The sequence below is a fragment of the Podarcis melisellensis genome (genome assembly GCF_964234715.1).
Source record: "Podarcis melisellensis genome assembly, chromosome: 10".
In the NCBI taxonomy this organism is placed as follows: Eukaryota; Metazoa; Chordata; class Lepidosauria; order Squamata; family Lacertidae; genus Podarcis; species Podarcis melisellensis.
Genome location: NC_138542.1, coordinates 72,694,264 through 72,722,241, shown reverse-complemented (window position 1 = coordinate 72,722,241; position 27,978 = coordinate 72,694,264). Strand labels below are relative to the sequence as shown.

The window sequence follows — 27,978 nt, the reverse complement described above, 5'->3', positions numbered from 1 at the left end:
TGAAGGAAGCAGAAACCAACATACCTCATACCTTAAAAAGGCCCAAAAGACCTTGAGAGACTATTTTGAAGTAAATTTGAAAACTACGGTTGAAAAAAGAGTAATCTGGAACGCTAGTAAAGCGGTGATGAGAGGGTTTCTGATACAACAGAATGCAATAAAAAAGAGAACTCAAAATGAGAAAAAAGATAAAATTTTGGAAGAAATAAAAGAAGGAGAGAAAAAATTCCTGCTTGGCAGGGGGTTGGACTCGATGGCCCTTGTGGTCTCTTCCAACTCTATGATTCTATGATTCTATGAAATTAAGATCGAAACCAAAGTCACAGGAGATTCTGAGAGAAATTAAATTTTATCAAGTACAATACATGAAATTGATAAATCAGGAAGTTGAGTGGAAAATTAAACAAATGAGACAAAAGACTTTTGAGTCGGCTAATAAATGTGGAAAACTGCTTTAAAAAGAAATTTTGGAGATAGGCTTTCTTTTGCGTAAATGACAACTCCTCTCTTCTTTATCCGATGAAATAAACTCTTGGCCTAGTCTTTTGTTAATTAAAACTTTCCTGTGAAGCCTAATCACATGTGTTTCCTGTAGACAAATTAAGTCCAATTGTTCCTTTTTTAATAAATGAAAAACTTTCCTCCTCTTCTCAGGGGAGTTAAAACCATGAATGTTCCAACTTAATAGTTGCAGGGACATGTTGAAGTAGTTCTATTTCCCTCCTACTGCTCCCTAAAGTTCTTCCTCCTTTGATGGTGGTATCGCTTTCCCAGGCTCATCAAGTCCCAAAGGTGTAAGTGCGGAGCTTAATGGTCCAGATCTTAAGGCTCTTAATTCTTCCTCAGTCCCTTTCTGAAGGTCTTCTCCGTAGTCACTCAAAATTTTTCCCTTGTCTTCAACTGATTTAATTTTAACTTTTTTCCCTTTAAAGGTAAAGGATAGCCCCTGGGGGAACTCCCATCTAAAGACAATTTTGTTGCTTCTCAATACTGCTACTAAATCTCTGTAGTTAGTTCTGAGTTCAAGTAAATGTTTCGGGATATCCTTGTAAATTTCCACTCTTGAATCTTCGATCTCTAAGGTCTTCTGAAGGTGCGCACTCAGTATCTTATCTCTTTCTTCCTTCGTTCTGAGGGAGATCAAACAGTCTCTCGACTTGATTTTCCTCCCTCCCTTTCCAAGTCTGAATGCACTTACAATCTTAAAGTCTTTATCCTCTTCCAGAGACCAAAATTCTGCAAATTCCTTTGTCAAATACTCAATAAAGTCCTCTTTTTCAAGTTCTGGTACTGACCTAATCCTCAGATTATTCTCTTTATTTTTCAGTTCTATCATAGACAGAAGTGTCTGATGTTCACCAATCTGTTTACGCATTGGTCTTATTTCTTCCTGCACAGCCTCTACTTTCTGTTTGGCCTCCTCAGCCATTTTGCGGTTTAATGTAGTGTCTTCCAATAATTTCCGAATAGATTGAGCATTTAAATTAACTTGTTGACTCAGATTATTAATACTAGCTGTATTTTGATCAATTTTAGTTGATAGTTCGGTCACTTGCTTACTTAGGCCATCCAATTTTTCATAAATTTTATTTAACACAGAAGTAAAGTCCCCTCCTGAGGCCATTCCTTCAGGCCTGGTTTGATCTGAGTCTTCCTCTTCTGACACAGGAATACTGGGGGCAGATGATCTGCGTAGCTGAGAAATTATGCTAGGCTCCTGTGTTTTGGTTTTAGTTCATCTTGTTTTCCTGCTCATCCCACTTCTGTCTATGAGTCAAGGTCAGTCCCACGATCTGCTCTTCCCATGGAAAATCCCCAAGTCCAAAGATGAAAAAAATCCCCCAGTAGTTGCACAGCTTCAGTACTCCACTAGAGGGACACTATGTTTATCTTTAAAGTCACAATTTATAAGGTCTTTCCCAAATTACAAAGTGTCCCTTAAAAATTTACAACAGTAGCAACTCTCCAGAAAACCTTCCAAGTCCTTTAACCTTTGCAGAGTTAATCATAAATAAGTTGCAATGTCTCTAAGAAGTGCGAGTTACAATGTAACAGTTCAAGCAGCCTGACAGTTCTGACAGCTTGGCAGCCCGATTGCCGGGAGTTCAGAATATTTTTTGTAAATCCACAAATGAAGAGGTAAGGATCAAGTTTGTCCCCTTCCCCCTCAATTTACTTGAGAGGGAATCTTCTGTTTGATGTTCAGATTTAAATCTTTAAAATCACAGTCTCCAAAGCAACATCGTTGCTTTAAATCCTTAAACAGAGCCGGGAGACGGACTTCCTGGTTGCGCCTCCCGCTTCAGTGCCAAATTCAGTCTCTAATTTCCAGTTAATCACAGGTTCGTTAAACTTCACCTACTCACGGGTAGTTGTTTTTTAGCCGAATAGTCCCAGGAAAAAGGTCAGCGCTCAATGACAGCAGCTTTACGGCTTCACCCCACAGAAAGAGCGTTCGACTCACAGCACCGCGCCAACCCCATCACGCTCCGGAACCCCTTACGAGGTCCCTTTACAATTTCGGGGGGCGCTGATGGTGCCCGCTGAGCCCCACGGCCACAGGCTTCTGCTGCCTGTGGATTTTCAATGAGGGTCTCCGCTTCGCCGTAGCGGACGACCCGTTTCTGCGGAGCTTCCCCTTCACAAAAAGGAGGAGACCGCCATTGCCGTAGGCGCCACCTCCGGAAGTCCTCCACAGCTTTTTCTTCTCCTGAAGATAACTCAAGAGGCAATGAAGGTTTAGGACCAAAGTTTTCCTTCTCAATGGGCTCCCTTCTCGGCTTGACGATCCCATGTGCCCTTCACTTTCCTCTACAGCATGGGCAGAATCTGCCTTCTTGACTGTGGGATTGACAGTTGTTCTCATCCTCTCCATCCACCAGGGCCTGCCATCACCGGCAGCAGAATTCCCCAACCCACCAAGGATTTGAGACCCATCAGGTATCCTCACCTGGTTTAGCTGGCCAGTTGAAGTCGTTCCTGAGATTGTGGCCCATTTTGCCTGCTGACAGCTTCTGGAAGCCACAGGTGAGAGCTGAGTGCAGGGTGGGGACCAATGGTGGGTGGGGACCAATGGTGGATAAATTACCCCCACCAAAGGTACTACCGCTCCCCTAACACCCCAAGACATCCTATAATTATGATATTAAAGACAGATCAGGAATAAATTCATATCTCAAGAAATAACACAACTTCAGGTTGTTAATGAATCAGTACCACATATTCAAGGATGAAGTTTCTGCTAAGTACTGTTGTCCATTTGCCTTTAATATCCAGCTTTTTCAGTGCCAGATTAGAATAGTCCTGTGTCAGGAGACGGGCACAAGATCCGGCAGCACATCATTATTATAAGCAGCAATGGGGGTAGGTGTTTCCATCTGGGATTCCCATGCGCCACCTGCTTTCCTTCTGCTTCTCCTGCTCTCTCCATGCAATGTGAGGCATGTAGACTGAGGTCCATTTCCAAGAACAGGAGCTTCCCTGAGCACCCATTCAGTTGACGCCAAACACCAAGCCTTGTCACTAGTTCTCTGACAGACTCAGACCACACTCCCTGGAAAAGACGAAGACCTGCGTCTCACAAAATGGTTTATATGGACCTCCTGAGGCCAATGGGATTGTGCAGGTGATTCATAACGATCTAGAGGTGGAAACTGGGGTGGATGGAGGATTATGATGCCAAGGATGGGAAATGTCCAAAGGAACGATGAACCAGAGAAAGAGAGAGTCTTTTCATAGACAGAGAGCAGCTGCCTTTCATTTGAGGAAACAATTGATTTGAATAGGCTGTATTCCAAGTTCATGCTGCTATATTAACGATGACTAAGGATTATGAAAGGTTGCTGATGCATTACTATCATTTGATGACATTGCATCTTCATTTCCTAAAAAGTGGGAACATGGGTAGGAGGCAGGGGAATGTAGGAGATGTTGAAATAGGAGAAGGTGCTAATGGCGCTTGCTGTGTTCTCTTCCCCTTTCTTCTCTTCCTAGAAAGCCAAACAGGATTTCCTTACCTCCCACTTTAAAGAAGGTGATGGAGAAGACATTCAGAATTCTGAGGGATGGGACACTTTATTTCATAAGGTATAGACATTAAAATGTATGAAATGTGGAATATGCTTCACTGAACAAGCACACATAGCTCACATCAACGACCTCCAACAGGGGAGAAACCATTGAAAGGTATGGAGTGTGGGAAAAGTTTCACTGATAGTGAAAATCTTAGAACACATCAGCGGACTCAAATGGGCAAGAAAGGATTCCAATGCATGGATTGTGGAAAGAGCTTCAGTCAGAATGGACACTTAAGTTTACATCAGTGGACTCACACAGGGGAGAAGCCATTTAAATGTATGGAATATGGAAAAAGCTTCAGTCAGAGAGGACAACTCAATATACATCAACAGAATCACACAGGGGAAAAACCATTTAAATGTATGGAGTGTGGAAAGTGCTTCAGTCAGAATGGAGACCTTAAATTACACAAGCAGTTTCACACAGGGGTGAAACCATATAAATGTATGGAGTGTGGAAAGAGCTTCAGTAAGAGTGGAAATCTTAGAACACATCAGCGGACTCACACAGGAGAGAAACCATTTAAATGCATGGAGTGTGGAAAGAGCTTCAGTCAGAGTGGACACCTCAATATACACCAACGGACTCACACAGGGGAGAAACCATTTGAATGCATGGAATGCGGAAAGAGCTTCAGTCAGAATGGAGACCTTAAATTACACCAGCGGATTCACACAGGGGAGAAACTATATAAATGTATGGAGTGTAGAAAGAGCTTCAGTACGAGTGGACAACTTAATAGGCATCAACAGACTCACACAGGGGAAAAACCACTTACATGTATGGAGTGTGGAAAGAGCTTTAGTGATAATGGAACCCTTAGAACACATCAGCGGACTCACACAGGAGAGAAACCATTTAAATGCATGGAGTGTGGAAAGAGCTTCAGTCAGAGTCGATACCTCAATATACATCAACGGACTCACACAGGGGAAAAACCATTTAAATGTACGGAGTGCGGAAAGAGCTTCAGTCAGAATGGAAACCTTAAATTACACCACCGGATTCACACGGGTGAAAAACCATATAAATGTATGGAGTGTGGAAAGAGCTTCAGTTTCAATGGAAACCTTAGAATACATCAACGGACTCATAGAGGGGAGAAACCATATAAATGTATGGAGTGTGGAAACAGCTTTACTGATAATGGAAGCCTTAGAACACATCAGCGGACTCACACAGGAGAGAAATCATTTAAATGCATGGAGTGTGGAAAGAGCTTCAGTCAGAGAGGACACCTCAATATACATCAACGGACTCACACAGGGGAGAAACCATATAAATGTATGGAGTGTGGAAACAGCTTTAGTGATAATGGAAACCTTAGAACACATCAGCGGACTCACACAGGAGAGAAACCATTTAAATGCATGGAGTGTGGAAAGAGCTTCAGTCAGAGTGGATACCTCAAGATACATCAACGGACTCACACAGGGGAGAAACCATATAAATGTATGGAGTGTGGAAAGAGCTTCAGTTTCAGTTGCCACCTTAGAAAGCATCAAAGGATTCACACGGGGGAGAAACCATATAAATGTATGGAGTGTGGAAACAGCTTTAGTGATAATGGAAGCCTTAGAACACATCAGCGGACTCACACCGGAGAGAAACCATTTAAATGCATGGAATGTGGAAAGAGCTTCAGTTTAAATGGAAACCTTAGAATACATCAACGGACTCACACAGGGGAGAAACCATATAAATGTATGGAGTGTGGAAACAGCTTTAGTGATAATGGAAGCCTTAGAACACATCAGAGGACTCACACAGGAGTGAAACCATTTAAATGCATGGAATGTGGAAAGAGCTTCAGTTTAAATGGAAACCTTAGAATACATCAACGGACTCACACAGGGGAGAAACCATATAAATGTATGGAGTGTGGAAACAGCTTTAGTGATAATGGAAACCTTAGAACACATCAGCGGACTCACACAGGAGAGAAACCATATAAATGTATGGAGTGTGGCAAGAGCTTCAGTCAGAGTGGAAACCTAAATATACATCAACGGACTCACACAGGGGAGAAACCATATAAATGTATGGAGTGTGGAAAGAGCTTTAGTGATAATGGATACCTTAGAACACATCAGCGGACTCACACAGGAGAGAAACCATTTAAATGCATGGAGTGTGGAAAGAGCTTCAGTCAGAGTGGACACCTTAGAACACATCAGCGGACTCACTCTGGGGAGAAACCATTTAAATGCATGGAGTGAGGAAAGAGCTTCAGTCAGAATGGAGACCTAAAATTACACCAGCGGATCCATACAGGGGAGAAACCATATAAATGTATGGAGTGCGGAAAGAGCATCAGTCAGAGTGGACACCTCAATATGCCTCAACCGACTCACACAGGGGAGAAACCATTTAAATGCATGGAGTGCGGAAAGAGCTTTAGGCAGAATGGACACCTTAGAAAACATCAGCATATACACATGTGGAAGGAGCTGCACTCAGAGCGGAACCCTTGATTTCTGTCAACGAACTCACCCACAAGACAAACCGTATAAATATCAGGAAAATAGATAGAGGTTCAGTCCTAGTGGAAGTTCTAAATCAACAGACTCAGTAACAGGAAGAATTTTAGGAGTTGAAACCCTACAAACATCAACAATCTCAAAGAGGAGAAGCAGTTTAAATGGAAAGATTGCAAAAAGTGCTTTATTTACAATGGAGTGTTTAAGGAACATCCAGGGACTTTCCCATGGAAGAACCCATTTAGATGTATGGAGTGTGGGACGTTTTCATTTCAGTGTCCACTCTTTCTTCACAGCAATGAACTCATCAGGAAATCAATCTGAAACACATGACGTGTATTTGAAGTGCTTGTGTATATATGTAAAACTGAACAGCAACAAAATTTTGAAGGCAATGTCAAACAATGTGAGTATAATCTAAGAGGTAAAGTACCTTTTGAGAGATAGGATGAATCTGGTTTGCTGGTGGTGAGTGAGGATTAGGGCTGGGCAATATATTGATATCTTGTCCAATACCGGTTTCTAGACCACATCGTGATAACCTTTGAAGAAGAACTGATATGGCAATAGACTGTGAATCACAGTGTGTGTTTCTGGGACGTGCCTGCAAGCAGCGGCAGAAAGCTTTTCTTTGTGAAGTCCCTGCAGATGCTGAGTTGTTGATTTCACTCCAAGACGGCAGGAAGCGAAAGACACACATCCATTGCCCTGCGTTCTTCCAGCCACTTTCCTCCCTTGCTCCCTTCTGCTGGTGTGTGTGCCTGACTTAGATATCCTGTGTGCTGTATGATTTTACTGCTGTAACTGGATTTGCTCTCAGGAGCTAAGTTTTGTGCCTCACTGGGCACCCAGTGAGAACTGTATGCTTTGAAAGCTCAGTAAACTATTACTGAAGAAGTCCTGCTGCCTCTGTGTGTGTTTTTGACCTCAGCATGGGAATTGCTCTACACGTTGCCCCTACCCTGCTGCTACGTGCCTCATGCCCTGGAGTTGGTCTACTCAAGCATGCAAGATGGCATGCACCAAACTCTGTCACCCCACCACTGCATGATTTCAAAACACTACTTATTCAACAGAACTTCATCCCTGCCCCCTGCGCATTCTGGAAAAAAACTTGAAATACTGAAATTGAATGGGAGATTTCCCCCCAAGCCTATTTGTAGGATGGGGAAGGTGGGGCTGCAGGTACGAGGGAAGTCTCCTGGGGGGCCCATCTTCACTCATGAACCCCATGGGGCAACCCTAGAGCTCCTGCTTATTCTGGGGTTTGGAGAAGATAGTACTTTTCCATATTCCCAGAAGTTATTATTCAATCCTGCTGCTAGGGAGTTTTCCTACCAGAGGACCAGAGTGTATATTACTATCATTCTGATTTTACTGCTATGGCTGTTTTTGCTGTCATGGACTGGCTGGCTGGGGGGGGGTGAGGCACCAGCTGGGGAACCCCCAAGGGAAGAAGGCTCAGAGCCTGGGGGCTGGTGGTGGGAGGGCAATGAGCAGAAAGAGGGAGAAAATGGAGCAGAACGGGAGGGAAGGTGTTGCAGGCTGGAGGAAACAGGGTTTGGTGAGCAGGAAGAGGCTGGGGCAGAGAGCAGTTTAGGCTCAGAGGGAGGAGAGGAGGGGGCCAGGAGACCCAGAGGAGGCCGGCTGCTGAAGCATCCAGGGAGACCCCCCCTCCTGCTGCGACCAGCTCCCCTCTCCCCTGGTCTCCTAGAGCACACAGAGAAACCCAGTTCAGACCCCATGATCTTGCACATGATATTAAGAGGGTGTTTCCCTGCCCCCCAACATGCATCACTTTAATCTTGTTGACAGTGAACTGTATTTTCAGCCCATTCACCCCGTTTGGAGAGCTCTTTTTGGTGCTCCTTACAATCTCTCTTTGTTTGAACAATCCTGGACAATTTACTGCCATCAGCAAACTTTGCCCCCTCCCTACTCATTCCTAACTCTAGATCATTTATGAAGAAGTTGAAAAGCCACGTGATCAATACTGATCTATAGGGGACTCCACTTTCTGCTTCTCTCCATTCACAGGAGTGTTCGTTTATTAGTACGCGTTCCTCCCCCCCCCCATCCTTCTGTGCTGCGGAGGGAACCCTGCGGAAAAGTTCTGGGGTGAATTTCACTTCCCTATACACCCAACACTACTCAGCATTCAGGGAAATGGAAGAGGAAAGCTGGCCACAATCCAAGAGACTGAGGTCAGCAGAAAGGGAAACAAAGCCTACTCCAAGGGAAGCCACTTCAGCTTCCAGCCCGTCTGCTCCCACAATGGCTGAAGAAGAATTGCCATTTGGGAATGGTGGAGCTGAATGGAAGTGGGCGAGGAAGTCCCACAATCGCTCCTGCTGGAGGAATAGGGGCACTGACCCCAATACTCAAAGGTGATGACCTGGTCCTTTAGGGGCACTGTTACACCATCAGGAACCGGGAGTCCCCCACACCTGCCTCCCTTGTCTGGATTCAACCTCAATCCCTTAGCTGCCATCCATCCTCCAACCACCTCCAGAAAGACACACAGGGAATTCACTGCCTTCACTGGTTCCAGTTTAAAAGAGAGGAAGAGATGGGAGGAGCCTCCCCATTGTCTTTTCCTTCACAAATCCTTTTTTAAGGGCACATTTAAGATATGAATAGGGTGTGAGGCTGTGACCTGGCACAGTTACTAAGTATCACCACAAAAGACTGGCCAGGCTCCCCAGGCAATCCAATCAAGTGACCATTAACAGGTAACCTGGCAGGCAGGAGGTAAACAAACCACTCAGATTTCTGATGTAGACCGCCCTTTCTGTGATGTATGCATGATGTTTCTGGGGGTGGTCTTGGACTTCAGGGAGGGAACTTAAAATGTCTTTATAAGGCCTTCTTCAAGCTGCGAGACGTGAAGATCTCATCCAGGGTTGGTAGTTGGAGCCCAATAACATTCTGGGCAATTTTAATTATTCTCTGTAAAGCTTTTTTATCCATTTCAGAGCTGCTCCCATACCACGATAATATACTATAGGTTAAGACACTCTCAATGGTACTGTGATAATAGGACAGAAGTAGGTGCTGAGATAGATTCAGTCCCCTGAGCATTCTCAGGAAATACAACCTCCCCTGCACCTTCCTCACAACCATATTAATATTTGCAGTCCATGAGAGGTCCTCAGAGATGTAAATGCCCAGGTATTTAAAACTACCAACCCTCTCCACCTCCTCGCCATTTATGTGCAATGGTAAAAATACACTTTTCTTTCTCCTAAAATCAATTATGAGTTCTTTGGTTTTTTTGGTGTTAAGCATAAGATTATTTTCTTTACACCATTGTATTAACCCCTGTACTTCTTTCCTATAAGCAGACTCATCGTTCTCACTAATGAGCCCCACCACTGTTGTATCATCCGCAAATTTGATGATTGTGTTGGACTTATACAGTGGGGTACAATCAAATGTGTACAGGGAATAGAGAAAGGGGCTTAACACACATCCCTGAGGGGCTCCTGTGCTTAATACTAGAGTGGAAGAATAGTAAGGTCCCATTCTCACTGTCTGCGGCCTATCAGTCAGGAAATTCCTTACCCACAAACAGATCTTCTGATGTATACCCAAATTGGTCATTTTAAGGAATAACCTGTCTGGTAGGATTGTATTAAAGGCAGAACTGTAGTCCACAAACAACAGCCTTGCGTAGGTTCCCTGTCGTTCTAGATGACTCAGTACAGTATGGACAGCGATGGAAATAGCATCATCAGTAGATCTATTTCTTCTGTATGCAAACTGGAACGGGTCTAGAGTGGATGGAAGACCAGCCTTAATATAATCTAGCACCAATCTCTCAAAACATTTCATAACGACAGATGTTAGGGCTATTGGTCTGTAGTCATTGAGAGATACCACCACAGACTGCTTAGGGACTGGCACTATAATCGATGTCTTCAGGCAGGTAGGGACAGAACCCTGCAACAGGGATAGGTTAAAAATGTCCGTAAATACACCAGCTAATTCTGCAGCACAGTCCCTAATAACTCGTCCCATGATTCCATCCGGTCCAGCTGCCTTCCTAATATTAATGCTCCGAAAAGCACGTTGTACGTCAGAGGTCTGTAATAAAAATGATTGTTTATCAGTAATAGTTTCTGATGATGTGCTGGTAGCCAATGCTGTGATGACGGTAGTTCCAGTTCCCACCTCAAAACGACTGAAGAATTGATTCAGCTGATCAGCCAGGTGCGCACTGCTGCTAGCCAGTTCGTTTTTAATATTTTGCCCTGTAATTTGTCGCAGGCCTTGCCATACTCGACAAGGGTCGGAGCTCTCAAAATGCTTTTCTATCCTCCGGCAGTACATAGCTTTGGCATCCCTAATGCCCTTTTTCAGTTTGGCTCTGGCTTCTCTATACTGTTGCGCATCACCAGAGTGAAAAGCAGCATTTCTTGCCTTTAACAGAAGATACACATCCCTGTTTAGCCAGGGCTTGTTGTTAGGAAACACCCGTATTTGTTTGGTGGTAGTAACAACATCAATGCAGCTTTTGACATAGATAAAGATCAGGCTTACTAGCTGCTTTGCTTCTCAATATTCTCTGGTTGGCCCCTGTTATTTTCTCCCCATTTCCCACAATACATTTTTTTCACAGCATCATCCACACATCACAAATGTGTCACAAAGTAGTTTTGGTGGAGTCATATAACTGTCCCCCCCCCCCATCCTGGTCTGAAGAGCACCAATACCTAAAGCACGGGCGCACGGCTCGTGGCGTAGAGTGGGGGAAGGAAGGATTTTGCAATATAAACATTGTGGGGTGGGGGACCCCAATTTGTAATTGGATTGCCAGCATCAGCCCCTCCCCCGCTCTCCTGATCTACAGGAGGAAAACGGGAAGGGAATAACCTTCCTCCCCGCCCCCTCTCTATTCCTCCCCTCCCCTCCCGGCACATCCTCCTCCCACCCCGCCCCCCACAACCCCAAATCCCCTCCCCAATATGTTGCTCCTCCTCCTCGCCATCCGACCTCTCTTCCGGGAATGAGCCCCCCTCCCAAACTGCCTGCTTCTCCCGGAAGAGGAGCTTCCACTCCGGATTGCTGCTCTGCCCCGTAGCTCTAGGGGCGCGCGCTTTCCGAAAGGGGAGGAGGGGCGGCAGGGGAGGGGACCCCCCTTTCCCCCCCCCCGTGGATGTTGCAGGAAAGGAAAGGAGAATCGCGAGCGAGGACAAAGAGGTAAAGGGGTCGCGGGGGGAGGGGAGAGAAGGACAGAGACCCCCGCCAGCTCCCCAAAGCGCCTTCCGTGGGGCCTGGATCCCTGCGCGCGTGCTGCGAAGGGGGCTTTCCTTGGCCCCTTCGGCGCCTTGGCAACGGCAGACATGGGGCGCCCACGAGGACCCCTTGCCCCGTTTTCCCCGCACAGGCATCCCTGGGGCCATGTGAGATCTGCACGGAGAAAGGCGGGCTATGAAAGGGTTAACGGGCGCGAGGGACGCCTGGATAGAGACCCTCGTGTTGGGGGGGGTTGTCTTCTGGATGGAGAGGTGGGGCGAGGGGTGAGCCCCGCCAAGGCGACCTCTGGGTGCAGGGGAGACTCAGGGAAAGAGGGAGGGGGTCGAGGAAGTCGGGGGGGAGCATCCCTGGGGCGGGGAAGGGCAGCATTGGGGGGGGCGGGGAGAGATATACAGTGGTGCCCCGCAAGACGAAATTAATTCGTTCCGCAATTTTTGTCGTCTAGCGAATTTTTCGTCTTGCGAAGCACGAAATCCCATAGGAATGCATTGAAAATCAATTAATGCGTTCCTATGGTCAAAAAAAGTCTAAACAAAGCCAAATTTGGTACAACAACAGTTTATTAACTGCTCTTTAAAGTCACACATACTGTAAAGAGCAGTTCAAAAACTGAAGGGAAAATAAATTAACTTTATAAACAAAACATGTCTTTGTTTTTAGACGTCGCGAGACGTTTTCGTCTTGCGAAGCAAGCCCATAGGGGAAATTCGTCTTGCGAGGCAAATCGAAAACGGAAAAACCTTTCGTCTAGCGAGTTTTTTGTCTTGCGAGGCATTCGTCTTGCGAGGTACCACTGTACAGGAAGACCAGTCCTTGAGGAGACGTCTTCATCGTGGCGCCCGCGGGGAATCTCTGGAGGGGCCTCCTTGGCTTCTCCATCCAGCCCAGGAATTGGCCACTCCTAGAAGCGACTAGAGAGGAATCCCTGGAAAGTGGGGGGGGTCCTGTCCCCCCTTCCCTTCCTTCCTGCAATCTCCATCCTCTTCCCGCCCCATAAGTCCCTGCCCAGACACAGCGATTCTGCCCAGTCCAGCCACTGTTCCCCTGGAGAGGAGAGGAAATTCCAAGAGGAAGAGGGGAGGAGGGAGGCCTTCTCAGAAGTGGCTCTTTGTTTCTGCAATCCCACCCAAGAGGCAGCCAGAAACCTTTTCCTCTCTCTCAGGCTTCCATCTTTAATGTCTTTTCCACTGAGGATGAGAATAATGTACACCTGTCATCAGAAACAGGGGTGCAGAGTCCATGGAATGGCTCTCAGGCTTGATATAGAAGTTGCACCTCAAAAGCATTTCTGTTCCTGTTATTCTTTCATTAGCTTTGAAAGGGCCGCCGGATACTTGGTGATCTTTTCTTCAAAAGACAAATATTTCAAATACTTTTACAGTGACGTGCGCTGTGGGTTAAACCACAGAGCCTAGAACTTACCGATCAGAAGGTTGGCAGTTCGAATCCCTGCAATGGGGTGAGCTCCCATTGCTCGGTCCCTGCTCTTGCCCACCTAGCAGTTCGAAAGCATGTCAAAGGGCAAGTAGATAAATAGGTACCGCTCCGGCGGGAAGGTAAACGGCATTTCCGTGCCCTGCTCTGGTTCACCAGAAGGGGCTTAGTCATGCTGACCGCATGACCCGGAAGCTGTACGCCGGCTCCCTTGGCCAATAAAGCGAGATGAGCGCCGCAACCCCAGAGTCGGCCACAACTGGACCTAATGGTCAGGGGTCCCTTTACCTTTTTATGATGTAAATAGTGCTTCGTTTTCCTTGTTCCACATTGGAGAGAGTTTGATACACAAGTCTGAGTTCATCCCTCCCCCTGAAACTGCTGTGTTAGCAGCACTGCCTGGGCAGTGTGTTTGGGGGTTCAGGGCTGCCTAGACAACAAGACCCCCTTCTCAGCCTGGCTTATATGGTCCCAAGGAAAGCAGAGAAGTACTTTTGGCACCAGCTTGGCTGCAGGTGTGGCTGGAAGGTGGTGTGCAGGGCACCATCCAACCATCATAGAGAGTCCACTCTGGATTTGTGTGAGTTTTTCTTTTCCTGAAGATAACTCACGGGGCAGCAAAGGGTTAGGGCCAGAGTTTTCTTTCTCTATGGGCTTCCTTCCCAGGTTGATGAGCTCCATCTGCCCTTCACTTTCCTCTGCAGCAGGGGCAGAATCTGCCTTCTTGACTGTGGGATTCACACAGGGAATTCACTGCCTTCACTGGTTCCAGTTTAAAAGAGAGGAAGAGATGGGAGGAGCCTCCCCATTGTCTTTTCCTTCACAAATCCTTTTTTAAGGGCACATTTAAGATATGAATAGGGTGTGAGGCTGTATGCAAACTGGAACGGGTCTAGAGTGGATGGAAGACCAGCCTTAATATAATCTAGCACCAATCTCTCAAAACATTTCATAACGACAGATGTTAGGGCTATTGGTCTGTAGTCATTGAGAGATACCACCACAGACTGCTTAGGGACTGGCACTATAATCGATGTCTTCAGGCAGGTAGGGACAGAACCCTGCAACAGGGATAGGTTAAAAATGTCCGTAAATACACCAGCTAATTCTGCAGCACAGTCCCTAATAACTCGTCCCATGATTCCATCCGGTCCAGCTGCCTTCCTAATATTAATGCTCCGAAAAGCACGTTGTACGTCAGAGGTCTGTAATAAAAATGGTTGTTTATCAGTAATAGTTTCTGATGATGTGCTGGTAGCCAATGCTGTAGTGACGGTAGTTCCAGTTCCCACCTCAAAACGACTGAAGAATTGATTCAGCTGATCAGCCAGGTGCGCACTGCTGCTAGCCAGTTCGTTTTTAATATTTTGCCCTGTAATTTGTCGCAGGCCTTGCCATACTCGACAAGGGTCGGAGCTCTCAAAATGCTTTTCTATCCTCCGGCAGTACATAGCTTTGGCATCCCTAATGCCCTTTTTCAGTTTGGCTCTGGCTTCTCTATACTGTTGCGCATCACCAGAGTGAAAAGCAGCATTTCTTGCCTTTAACAGAAGATACACATCCCTGTTTAGCCAGGGCTTGTTGTTAGGAAACACCCGTATTTGTTTGGTGGTAGTAACAACATCAATGCAGCTTTTGACATAGACAAAGATCAGGCTTACTAGCTGCTTTGCTTCTCAATATTCTCTGGTTGGCCCCTGTTATTTTCTCCCCATTTCCCACAATACATTTTTTCACAGCAACATCTACACATCCCAAATGTGTCACAAAGTAGTTTTGGTGGAGTCATATAACTGTCCCCCCCCCATCCTGGTCTGAAGAGCACCAATACCTAAAGCACGGGCGCACGGCTCGTGGCGTAGAGTGGGGGAAGGAAGGATTTTGCAATATAAACATTGTGGGGTGGGGGACCCCAATTTGTAATTGGATTGCCAGCATCAGCCCCTCCCCCGCTCTCCTGATCTACAGGAGGAAAACGGGAAGGGAATAACCTTCCTCCCCGCCCCCTCTCTATTCCTCCCCTCCCCTCCCGGCACATCCTCCTCCCACCCCGCCCCCCACAACCCCAAATCCCCTCCCCAATATGTTGCTCCTCCTCCTCGCCATCCGACCTCTCTTCCGGGAATGAGCCCCCCTCCCAAACTGCCTGCTTCTCCCGGAAGAGGAGCTTCCACTCCGGATTGCTGCTCTGCCCCGTAGCTCTAGGGGCGCGCGCTTTCCGAAAGGGGAGGAGGGGCGGCAGGGGAGGGGACCCCCCTTCCCCCCCCCATGGATGTTGCAGGAAAGGAAAGGAGAATCGCGAGCGAGGACAAAGAGGTAAAGGGGTCGCGGGGGGGAGGGGAGGGGCGGTAAGGACCCAGAGACCCCGCCAGCTCCCCAAAGCACCTTTCGTGGGGCCTGGATCCCTGCGCGCGTGCTGCGAAGGGGGCTTTCCTTGGCCCCTTCGGCGCCTTGGCAACGGCAGACATGGGGCGCCCACGAGGACCCCTTGCCCCGTTTTCCCCGCACAGGCATCCCTGGGGCCATGTGAGATCTGCACGGAGAAAGGCGGGCTATGAAAGGGTTAACGGGCGCGAGGGACGCCTGGATAGAGACCCTCGTGTTGGGGGGGGGTTGTCCTCTGGATGGAGAGGTGGGGCGCGGGGCGAGGGGTGAGCCCCGCCAAGACGACCTCTGGGTGCAGGGGAGACTCAGGGAAAGAGGGAGAGGGTCGAGGAAGTCGGGGGGGGAGCATCCCTGGGGCGGGGAAGGGCAGCAATGGGGGGGGCGGGGAGAGATATACAGGAAGACCAGTCCTTGAGGAGACGTCTTCATCGTGGCGCCCGCGGGGAATCTCTGGAGGGGCCTCCTTGGCTTCTCCATCCAGCCCAGGAATCGGCCACTCCTTCAAAGCGATTAGAGAGGGATCCCTGGGAAGTGGGAGGGGGGTCCTGTCCCCCCTTCCCTTCCTTCCTGCAATCTCCATCCTCTTCCCGCCCCATAAGTCCCTGCCCAGACACAGCGATTCTGCCCAGTCCAGCCATTGTTCCCCTGGAGAGGAGAGGAAATTCCTTTTTTTAAAAAAAAAATAAATTTTTATTAATTTTAACAGCATAGAAAACAGAAAAGAAAACAAAACAGAAAAAAGACATACAAACAAACATACATGACTTCCCCAAACCTTCCCTTCACTGCACCCTTATTTTTAAATTAGCTTTTAGCAATCCTTCTTTCAATTTTAAAACAACAACTTTCTTTGAATTTTCTTAAGTTTAAACTTTAACAACTATAATTCTCTAATTTCACAGCCCTTGACATCTTATCCTTCCAAAATTTTACAAAAGTTCTTAAGATACACTTTAAATTTTTCCCAGTCCTCTTCCACCGTCTCTCTCCTCTGGTCACGGATTCTGCCGGTCATCTCTGCTAGTCCCATATATTCAATCACCTTGATCTGCCATTCTTCCAGAGTAGGTAGCTCTTGAGTCTTCCAATACTTTGCTAGAAGAATTCTTGCTGCCGTGGTTGCATACATAAAAAAAGTTCTATCTTTCTTTGGAATCGTTTGGTCGACCATGCCCAGGAGAAAGGCCTCCGGCTTCTTTACAAATGTCCACTTTAGGACCTTCTTAATTTCATTGTAGATCATTTCCCAGTAGGCCTTAATTCTTGGACAGGTCCACCAAAGATGATAAAAAGTTCCTTCACATTCATTACACTTCCAGCACTTGTTATTGGGCAAATGATATATCTTTACAAGCTTGACTGGGGTCATGTACCACCTATAGATCATTTTCATTATATTCTCTTTTAAGGCACTACATGCCGTAAATTTAATGCCTGTGGTCCATAACTGTTCCCAGTCCGCAAACATAATATCATGTCCGATATCTTGTGCCCACTTAATCATTGCTGACTTTACTGTTTCATCTTGAGTGTTCCATTTCAGCAGCAAATTATACATTTTAGACAAATTCTTAGTATTGGATTCCAATAGCTCTGTTTCTAACTTTGACCTCTCCTTCTGAAATCCTAGTCTCCTGTCTTGCTTAAACATCTCATTAATCTGACGATAATGTAACCAGTCTCGAACTTTAGATTTTAGTTTCTCAAAGCTCTGTAATTTAGGCTTTTCACCATCGTATTCTATAATTTCATAATATTTTGGCCAATCTGATTCCATATTAAGTTTTTTTACCGCCTTGGCTTCCATGGGTGACAACCACCTGGGGGTTTTATTCTCCAACAAATCTTTATAACGATTCCACACATTATATAGTGCTTTTCTGACAATATGGTTTTTAAAGCCTCTATGAACCTTTACCTTGTCATACCACAAATATGCATGCCAGCCGAAGTTGTTATCATATCCCTCCAAATCCAAGACATCTGTATTCTCAAGAAGTAGCCATTGTTTCAGCCAGCAAAAAGCTGCTGCCTCATAATAAAGTCTTAAGTCCGGCAGGGCAAAGCCCCCTCTATCCTTTGAGTCAGTTAAAATCTTAAATTTTATTCTGGGTTTTTTGCCCTGCCAGACAAAATTAGATATGTCTTTCTGCCACTTCTTGAAACAGTCCATCTTGTCCAAAATTTGCAGTGTCTGGAACAAAAACAACAATCTCGGCAATACGTTCATCTTAATAACAGCAATTCGGCCTAACAAGGAGAGTCTTAGCCTAGACCAAATGTCAAGATCTTTCTTCACTTCCAACCAACATTTCTCATAATTATCTTTAAACAAATTCATATTCTTAGATGTCAAATTCACCCCCAAATATTTCACTTTTTTTGTTATTTCCAAACCCATTTCCCTTTGGAAACTATCTTTTTCCTCTGTTGTTAGATTTTTTCCCAACACCCTGCAATGGGGTGAGCTCCCGTTGCTCGGTCCCTGCTCCTGCCCACCTAGCAGTTCGAAAGCATGTCAAAGGGCAAGTAGATAAATAGGTACCGCTCCGGCGGGAAGGTAAACGGCATTTCCGTGCCCTGCTCTGGTTCACCAGAAGGGGCTTAGTCATGCTGACCGCATGACCTGGAAGCTGTACGCCGGCTCCCTTGGCCAATAAAGCGAGATAATAATAATAATAATAATAATAATAATAATAATAATAATAATAATAATAATTTATTATTTATACCCCGCCCATCTGGCTGAGTTTCCCCAGCCACTCTGGGCGGCTCCCAATCAGTGTTAAAAACAGTACAGCATTACATATTAAAAACTTCCCTGAACAGGGCTGCCTTAAGATGTTTTCTGAATGTCAGGTAATTCTTTTTCTCTTTGACATCTGATGGGAGGGCGTTCCACAGGGCGGGCGCCAGTACCGAGAAGGCCCTCTGTCTGGTTCCCTGTAGCCTCACTTCTCGCAATGACGGAACCGCCAGAAGGCCCTCGGCACTGGATCTCAGTGTCCGGGCTGAACGATGGGGGTGGAGACGCTCCTTCAGGTATACAGGACCGAGGCCATTTAGGGCTTTAAAGGTCAGCACCAACACTTTGAATCGTGCTCGGAAACGTACTGGGAGCCAGTGCAGATCTCTCAGAACCGGTGTTATGTGGTCCCGGCGGCCACTCCCAGTCACCAGTCTAGCTGCCGCATTCTGGATTAATTGCAGTTTCCGGGTCACCTTCAAAGGTAGCCCCACGTAGAGCGCGTTGCAGTAGTCCAAGCTTGAGATAACTAGAGCATGCACCACTCTGGCGAGACAGTCCGCGGGGAGGTAGGGTCTTAGCCTGCGTACCAGGTGGAGCTGGTAGACAGCTGCCCTGGACACAGAGTTAACCTGCGCCTCCATGGTAGCTGTGAGTCCAAAATGACTCCCAGGCTGCGCACCTGGTCCTTCAGGGGCACAGTTACCCTATTCAGGACCAGGGAATCCTCCACACCTGCCCGCCTCCTGTCCCCCAAAAACAGTACTTCTGTCTTGTCAGGATTCAACCTCAATCTGTTAGCCGCCATCCAACCTCCAACCGCCTCCAGGCACTCACACAGGACCTTCACCGCCCTCACTGGTTCTGATTTAAAGGAGAGGTAGAGCTGGGTGTCATCTGCATACTGATGAACACCCAGTCCAAACCCCCTGATGATCTCTCCCAGCGGCTTCATATAGATATTAAAAAGCATGGGGGAGAGGGCAGAACCCTGAGGCACCCCACAAGTGAGAGCCCAGGGGTCTGAACACTCACCCCCCCCCACCACTTTCTGGACACGGCCCAGGAGGAAGGAGCGGAACCACTGTATGACAGTGCCCCCAGCTCCCAGCCCCTCTAGACGGTCCAGAAGGATGTTATGGTCGATGGTGTCAAAGGCCGCTGAGAGATCCAGCAGAACTAGGAAACAGCTCTCACCTTTGTCCCTAGCCCGCCGGAGATCATCAACCAGCGCGACCAAGGCAGTTTCAGTCCCATGGTGAGGCCTGAATCCCGATTGGAAGGGATCCAAATGGTCCGTTTCCTCCAGGCGTGCTTGGAGTTGTTCAGCAACCACCCGCTCAATCACCTTGCCCAGGAATGGCAGATTTGAGACTGGGCGATAGTTGGCCAAATTGGCCGGGTCTAAAGATGTTTTTTTAAGAAGCGGTTTAATGACCGCCTCTTTCAGCGGGTCTGGGAAGGCTCCCTCACAGAGGGAAGCATTCACCACCCCGCAGAGCCCATCGCCCAGCGCTTCCCGGCTCGCTTTTATCAGCCAGGATGGGCAAGGATCAAGGAGACAGGTGGTCGGTTTCACTCGTCCAAGCAGCCTGTCCACATCCTCAGAGGTAACAGATTGGAATTGATCCCATATAACAGGACCAGACAGAACTCTAGCACTCTCCCGCCCTGGCCCTGCTCCCACGGTGGAGTCTACCTCCTTCTGAATCTGAGCGATTTTATCTGCAAAAAACTTTGCAAAAGCATTGCAGGAGATCTTGGGGTCCCTACCAGGCCCCGGTGGTACAGGTGGTTCCGATAAACTGCGAACCACCTGAAAAAGTCTCCTGCTGCTGTTTTCTGCAGATGCAATGGAGGTGGCGAAGAAGGCCCTCTTCGCCGTCGCCATTGCCACTTGGTAGGCTCGACGTTGAGCTCTAACCCGTGTCCGGTCTGATTCAGAATGAGTTTTCCGCCACCGGCGCTCTAGCCGTCTCAACGATTGTTTCATCACCCTCAGCTCCGGGGAAAACCACGGGGCTGTCCGGGCTCCATGCAATCGGAGAGGGCGCTTCGGAGCCAGACAGTCAATTGCCCTGGTTAACTCCGCATTCCAGCGGGCCACCAGGGAATCAGCTGAAAGGCCATCAACTTGGGATAAAGCATCCCCTACCACTCTCTGGAAGCCGATTGGATCCATTAAGTGGCGGGGGCGGACCATCCGAATCGGTCCCACCTCCCTGCGGAGGGGAAGGGTTGCGGAGAAGTCCAGTTGCACCAGGAAGTGATCTGACCATGGCACTTCTTTTGTTTCGCTTTTAGTTAATGTCAGATCACCAACATCCGTAGAGGTAAACACCAAGTCTAAGGTATGTCCGTGGCTATGAGTTGGGCCAGACTTATTCAGGGACAGCCCCATGGAGGCCATGCTTTCCACGAAGTCCCGAGCGGCTCCTTGTAAGGTCGTGTCGGCATTGATGTTAAAATCCCCCAGGACAACCAAGCTAGGTGTCTCCAGGAGCATATCCGCCACGACCTGAAGCAGCTCGGGCAGGGAATCCTTGGTGCAGCGGGGAGGTCGGTACACCAGTAGGAATCCTGTACTGCCCCTATTGCCCAACTTCCAGAACATGCACTCAGAAAACTGGGTCTTCCCAATAGGACGCCTGGTGCAGACTAATGACTTCCTAAAAATCACTGCAACCCCCCCTCCCCGCCCACATGACCTGGGTTGCTGTGCGTAAGAGAAACCTGATGAGCGCCGCAACCCCAGAGTCGGCCACAACTGGACCTAATGGTCAGGGGTCCCTTTACCTTTTTATGATGTAAATAGTGCTTCGTTTTCCTTGTTCCACATTGGAGAGAGTTTGATACACAAGTCTGAGTTCATCCCTCCCCCTGAAACTGATGTGTTAGCAGCACTGCCTGGGCAGTGTGTTTGGGGGTCCTGGGCTGCCTAGACAACAAGACCCCCTTCTCAGCCTGGCTTATATGGTCCCAAGGAAAGCAGAGCAGTAGGTTTGGCACCAGCTTGGCTGTAGGAGTGGCTGGAAGGTGGTGTGCAAGGCACCATCTAACCGTCTCAGAGACTCTACTCTGGATTTGTGTGAGTTTTTCGTTTCCTGAAGATAACTCACGAGGCAGCAAAGGGTTAGGGCCAGAGTTTTCGTTCTCGAGGACCTCGCTTCCCAGGTTGACGAGCTCCATCTGCCCTTCACTTTCCTCTGCAGCATGGGCAGAATCTGCCTTCCTGACTGTGGGATTCACTGTTGTTCTCATCCTCTCCATCCACCAGGGCCTGCCTTCACCTGCAGCAGAATTCCCAACCCACCAAGGATTTGAGGCCCATCAGGTATCCTCACCTGGTTTAGCCGGCCGGTTGAAGCCGTACCTGGGTTTGTGGCCCCTGCTGCATGCTGATAGCTTCTGGAAGCCACAGGTGAGAGCTGAGTGCAGGGTGGGGACCAATGGTGGATAAATTACCCCATAGGTTGCATGACATTTTCCCCACCAAAGGTACTACCGCTCCCCTAACACCCCATGACATGTTATGATTATGATATTTAAGACAGAAGAGGAATAAATTCATGTCCACAGAAATAGCAGAACTTCAGGCCATAAATAAATCAATAGTACATTTTCAAGGTACTACATATTCCACTAAGTACAGTTTATCTATTTGCCTTGAATACCCTGTTTTTCAGTGTCATTTCAGGATAGACCTGCGTCAGAAGACGGGCACAAGATCAGAGAGCACATCATTTTTAAAAATATCATGCTGCTTTATTAACATTGATTGAGGATTTTGAAAGTTTCTCATTAATTACTATCATTTGATGACATTGCAACTGTTACGATATAGAAGCAATGCAGCTGCAAACTGCTAGCTTGAAAGCAAAACATAATGGGAATGTTGGGACTGTCCGTGGGAAACAGAAGGACAGTCAATTGACAGTGCGAAGCACCAGAATTAGCTCAGAGTGTAATAGGAGCTCTTCAGTTTGTTCCGGTCCAGGAAGTGCAGGAAGTGTTTGTCACTAGACTGCTGGAGCTTGAAGAGAGCACTCATGTTTTTGTAATGCTGCAAAGACAGAAATAAAAGCATGTAAACACATTTCTGTCTATCTCTTTCCCCTGCTGGGGGGGGGCAGGAAAGGGGGGGTGTTCTTCCCACGTTTGAGAAGAATCGCCTATCGAGACCTAGCCTGGATCTTGCTGGGGAATGCAGCCAGGGAGGTCAACAGGAGATCAAGCCTGGTGCTTGGGAGAGTTGCCGGTTTCTCCTGATAAAGGCTTGATTTCCGACATCAACTTCATTTCCTAAAAATTGGGAACATGGGTAGGAGGTGGGGGAATGTAGGAGACATTTTTTTAAAAAAGAATATTTATTAAGGTTTCCGAATTAATACAAAAACAAGAAAAAAACAAAAAATAAAATAAAATACAAAAATACAAAATTAAAAAACGATTAAAACAAATACAATTTCCATTACTTATTTCCATTAACTTATTTCTCAGACCTCGTCTCACCTCCCCTTCTTGTATTCCAATTTAAATTATTAATTCAGCAAATCCTTATTATCCAAATTTAAACATCAATACTTAAACATCATTGCTCATTCTTCAACATTTTTCCTAAAGTCGACCAAAATTTCCCTTCCACGGCTTTCCCCAGTTCCAAACAAATAGCAGAACAGAATAAAAATAAAGCAAGTTATAGTTATATACCCTTTGGATTCCCAGACTCCACCCACCCCTTTCCCGGTTTCAGTCCCCAACAAGTGTTCATCAACTCAATATCTTGTCTCGCCTGGAGATCTCACATCCGAGGCTTTTAAATCTCTTTCAGTTCCTCTCTGCCGGCCTTTTTGATAGTCCTTAATGTTGAACCCCAGGTTTCGGAGAGGCTTCGGCCCAACAGGATCCATATTTTTTCCAGCCAGCCCTCCATGCTTGAAAAAAGAGCCTATGGGGTACCCCGACATACTCCTTTCGAGTCCAAATGTCCCCAAAGCTCCAACTTCCACCTTGATCAAATTTGTAATCCTTCGGTCTTCAGATCTCTACATGAGGGGATCTCTCAGTTTCAGGCTCACCAATTCAGGCCAGGCTTTCCATATCAGATTGTTATTCTCCTTTATTGCCTTCATGTCAGGCCGCAAATTGCAACTCTCATTTAACATCTGGGAAGTTACAGCTCCTCCTTCCTTCTCTTCAGGAACAGCACATATCTCCTTCTCCATATTCTCATAACACTCAAGTTTCTCTATTTGACCAGTTGTATGAGCTACCTGCTTCGAATCCTTATCAACTTCAACAAAATTGTTTACTGCTGAGACCAGAGTTGTGACACTTGTAGCCAAAACATCGATTTCACCTTGTAACTTTCCCAAGAGAACAAATGTTCTTTCCAATTCAGTCTGAATTTTCCCTCCTCCAGCCATTCTTGTAATGTCCTAAACCCCCTCTAGGGAGATTTTAGTTTCTTAATGTTTTTCAGCTCAAGTCCAATAGCCAATTTAATTTGTATCAGTCCTTCCTTATTCTCAACAAATTGTAACAAATATAACCAGCAGAAGCAACAGACACAAAGTTCTCTTTTTCCCTCTGACAGCCAATTTGACAGCTGTCAAACTCCTCAGTACTTCATCAACAGGCTCTCTCGCGGGACACTCCTGGGTCCGGGGGGGGGGGTGAAACTTCAGCTCCCACAGTTAATCTTTTATCCTCCAGTAAAATTTCTTATAGTGTCAAACCATGAAGGTTAAAGTCTTTTAGAAAAGGAAAAAAAAGATCCTCTCGACCTTAGATGGCAGGTTCTTTGCTTTAAATTATCTACAAAGAGGGGGGGCGGACTTCCTTTTTAACCCTTCCCCGCTCGTTCCTAATTCAACAAAAAATTTTCTTTGAATTCCGAATTCCATATTACTCAGGGGTTTTTACTTTAAAGTCCAATTGTTCCAAGGAAAAAGTCAGCGCTCTCCATCAATGGCTTGCGGCTTCACTCCGCAGAAGGAGCAATGTACTCTCAGCACCGCGCCGCACCCCGTCCCCGTTCTGAAGCCTTTAAAAAGGCTCCTTCGCGGTTTGGAGGGGCGCAAATGGTGCCCGCCGAATCACCAGGTTCACAGGTATCCGCGCCTGTGATTTTTAAGGGTCCCCGTGTTGCCACCGTGGACAAGACCCAATCCTGCGGAGCCGATTCCCTCCGGAGCTCGGAGGGAATCCGCCATTAAATGATGGCGCTAACCCGGAAGTCCGGGGATGTAGGAGACGTTGAAATAGGAGAAGGTGCTAATGGCGGCTGATGTGTTCTCTTTCCCTTTCTTCTCTTCCTTGAAACCCAAACAGGATTTCCTTTGCTCCCACTCTGAAGAAGGTGATGGAGTAAAGAGTCAGAATTCCGAGAGATGGGGCACCTTTAATTTCATTAGGAATACAAGAAGAAGAGTTTGGATTTGATATCCTGCTTTATCAGTACCCTAAGGAGTCTCAAAGCGGCCAGCATTCTCCTTTCTTTTCCTCCCCCACAATAAACACTATGTGAGGTGAGTGGGGTTGATAGACTCCCTTGAAAGAAGTGTGACTAGCCCAAGGTCACCCAGCAGCTGCATGTGGAGGAGTGGAGACGCGAACCCTGTTCACCAGATTACAAGTCCAACGCTCTTAACCACTACACCACACTGGCCCTCATAGAAATTAAAATGTGGGAAATGTGGGATATACTTCATTGAATGAGCACATATAGTTCACATCAATGACCTCCAACAGGGGATAAACCATTTAAAGCTATGGGGAGTGGAAAAAGTTTCACTGATAGTGGAAAACTTGGAACACATCAATGGACTCACATGGGCAAAAAACGATTTAAATGCAAGGAGTGTGGGAAGAACTTCAGTCAGAATGGAAACCTTAAATTACACCAACGGACTCACACAGGGGAGAAACCATTTAAATGTATGGAGTGTGGGGTGAGCTTCAGTAAGAGTGGACACCTTAGAACACATCAACGGACTCACACAGGGGAGAAACCATTTAAATGCATGGAGTATGGAAAGAGCTTCAGTCAGAATGGAGACCTCAATATACATCAACGGACTCACACAGGGGAGAAACCATTTAAATGCCTGGAATGCGGAAAGAGCTTTAGTGATAATGGAAAACTTAGAAGACATCAACGGACTCACACCGGTGAAAAACCATTTAAATGTATTGAGTGTGGAAAGAGTTTTAGTGAGAATACAAGCCTTAGAATTCACCAACGGACTCACACAGGGGAGAAACCATATGAATGTATGGAGTGTGGGAAGAGCTTCAGTCAGAATGGAAACCTTAAATTACACCAACGGACTCACACCGGTGAAAAACCATTTAAATGCATGGAGTGTGGGAAGAGCTTCAGTATGAATGGACACCTTAGAACACATCAGCGGACTCACACAGGGGAGAAACCATTTAAATGCATGGAGTGTGGGAAGAGCTTCAGTATGAATGGACACCTTAGAACACATAAACTGACTCACACAGGGGAGAAACCATTTAAATGTATGGAGTGTGGGATGAGCCTCAGTAAGAGTGGACACCTTAGAACACATAAACGGACTCACACAGGGGAGAAACCATTTAAATGCATGGAGTGCGGAAAGAGCTTCAGTCAGAATGGACACCTTAGAACACATCAACGGACTCACACCGGTGAAAAACCATTTAAATGCATGGAGTGTGGGAAGAGCTTCAGTAAGAGTGGACACCTCAATATACATCACCGTACTCACACAGCGCAGAAACCATTTAAATGCATGGAGTGAGGAAAGAGCTTTAGTTTGAATGCAACCCTTAGAAGACATCAACAGACTCACACAGGGGAGAAACCTTTTAAATGCATTCAGTGTGGAAAGAGCTTCAGTCAGAATCGAAATCTTAGAAAACATCAGCAGACACACAGGGGAGAAACTGTTTAAATGTATGGCGTCTGGTAGGTGCTGCAGTCAGAGCGGAACCCTTGATTTTCGTCAACAAACTCGCACAAAAGACAAACCATATAAATGTCAGGAAAGTAGGTAGAGGTTCAGTCCTAGTGGAAGTCCTACATCCACAGACTCATGGACAGGAAAAGCTTTAATAGTTGAAACCCTACAAACCAGCAACAACTCAAAGAGGAGCAGCAGTTTAAATGGAAAGATTGCAGAAAGTGCTTTACTTATAACAGAGTGTTTATGAAACATGTTGGGATTCTCAGAGGCGAGAACTCATTTAGATGTATGGAGTGTGGGATGTCTTCCTCTCAGAGTCCACTCTTTTCTTCACAGCAATGAATTCAGCAGGAAATCAGTCTTAAATACATGGCGTGTATGTGAACTTTTATTTTACACCATGAAGGAAGGACTATCAAAGGGGAGAGACTTGACTCAAGGCAGCCAACACCCCTGCAGCTCCAGCGAGACCTACCCAGTTGGCATGCCAACCCTGATGGTCCTAGACAGAAGATCATTGCACTCACAAAGGACCTGCATATGGGAGTGGATTTAGCATGGACTGAAACAAAGGACAGTAATCAGCTCTTCCTTCTGGAGACAGGAAACTGCAAACTCCCCTTTGTCTTCTGGAAAGTACTCATGGGGGGGGGGGGAGGAACCAGCCAAGTGACAAGACACTCAGGTTACCACCACAACTTCTCCCTAAACCCCTCTTTTTGTGATGTGTCAATGATGTAGTCGTGATGTAGTTATGATGTAGTCTTAGGGATGTAGCATGGGGGATTAGTAGCTAATAAAAGTTGGGGTCTCCTTTTGTTCAGGGCTTCCATCTTCTTCCACCTGGTGGCAGGTGGGAGTCCTGTCACGACAGTCTTCAATAAAGACCAAGCCTACTGGCTGCTGTTTTGCTCTGGTATTCCTGGCTGGTGTCCTTGATTTTTGTCCAGCGAGGCCCTCAGATTTCTCCATTAACAACACACACACAGCTGGCCCTCCAGCCACAGCTGCCTTGGCTGAGCTGGAAACACAAGTCTCAATGCAAAGCACACAAAAAGAAAGATCTCCCACCCCCCACCCCCCAAAAATGTGCAGTTTAACTGCTAGCAAAACACACAGAGCAGCCTGCCCCTTTGCCTGTGTTTTGGAAAAATCTGGGTGTGAGGCTTCTCAGTCACCCAGCTCATCGGACAGAGCCCGCGTGTAGTAAAGTAGGAATATTTAGAAAATTATTCTTTGGTCAAGCAAAAGAGAGTGAGGCCTTGTGGGAGTTTCATCAGCCGCAAGGACCCTGGGAAAGGAGTTGTGTATCTTTAAAGCTCCAGACAACTGGCTCCTCGGTTGAAAGTTTTATTAGAACCCAGGATGTCTTGATTAATGAAAGAACTAGCACCTGAGTTCGAGGGTGTAAACATCTTCCTCCCCAGTGTTGTTATCTGCCCTTGAATTGCCTGGGAATGTGTCTCTGGTTAATTTCCTTGGTAGGGAGGAAGCCCTTTGATTTAAAGTTTAAATCCTAAATTGGCCCAGCTGTCAAGAGGTAAATTGATTGACCAGCAAGCCGATCATTGGCGCATTCAAAAATAATTTGAGTCTTATGATTGGCTTGAAAGTTACGACGCAGGTTGCGAATTGTGGATAA

The 27,978-nt window shown here is 46.7% G+C and overlaps 2 protein-coding genes across 10 annotated transcripts in view; both read left to right on the top strand.

Moving 5' to 3' along the window:
• Positions 1-6,317, top strand: part of LOC309378608 (uncharacterized protein) — a 179,700-nt gene extending 173,383 nt beyond the window's left edge. For 8 of the 9 annotated variants that reach the window (XM_081926985.1, XM_081926988.1, XM_081926989.1 and 5 more), the window contains 2 exons: positions 2,883-3,027; positions 4,006-6,317. In XM_081926985.1, the coding sequence (XP_081783111.1) occupies positions 4,188-6,296 (2,109 nt within the window). In that variant the 5' untranslated portion in view covers positions 2,883-3,027; positions 4,006-4,187 and the 3' untranslated portion in view covers positions 6,297-6,317. The remainder of the gene's footprint in view (positions 1-2,882; positions 3,028-4,005) is intronic. The other variant, XM_081926993.1, reaches the window with a different exon arrangement.
• The window catches only part of LOC309378792 (lithostathine-like), a 65,851-nt gene that overhangs the window by 12,213 nt on the left and 25,660 nt on the right, over positions 1-27,978 (top strand). Inside the window, exon 2 of the mRNA XM_081927469.1 lies at positions 21,659-21,802. Within this exon, the coding sequence (XP_081783595.1) occupies positions 21,777-21,802 (26 nt within the window). The 5' untranslated portion in view covers positions 21,659-21,776. The remainder of the gene's footprint in view (positions 1-21,658; positions 21,803-27,978) is intronic.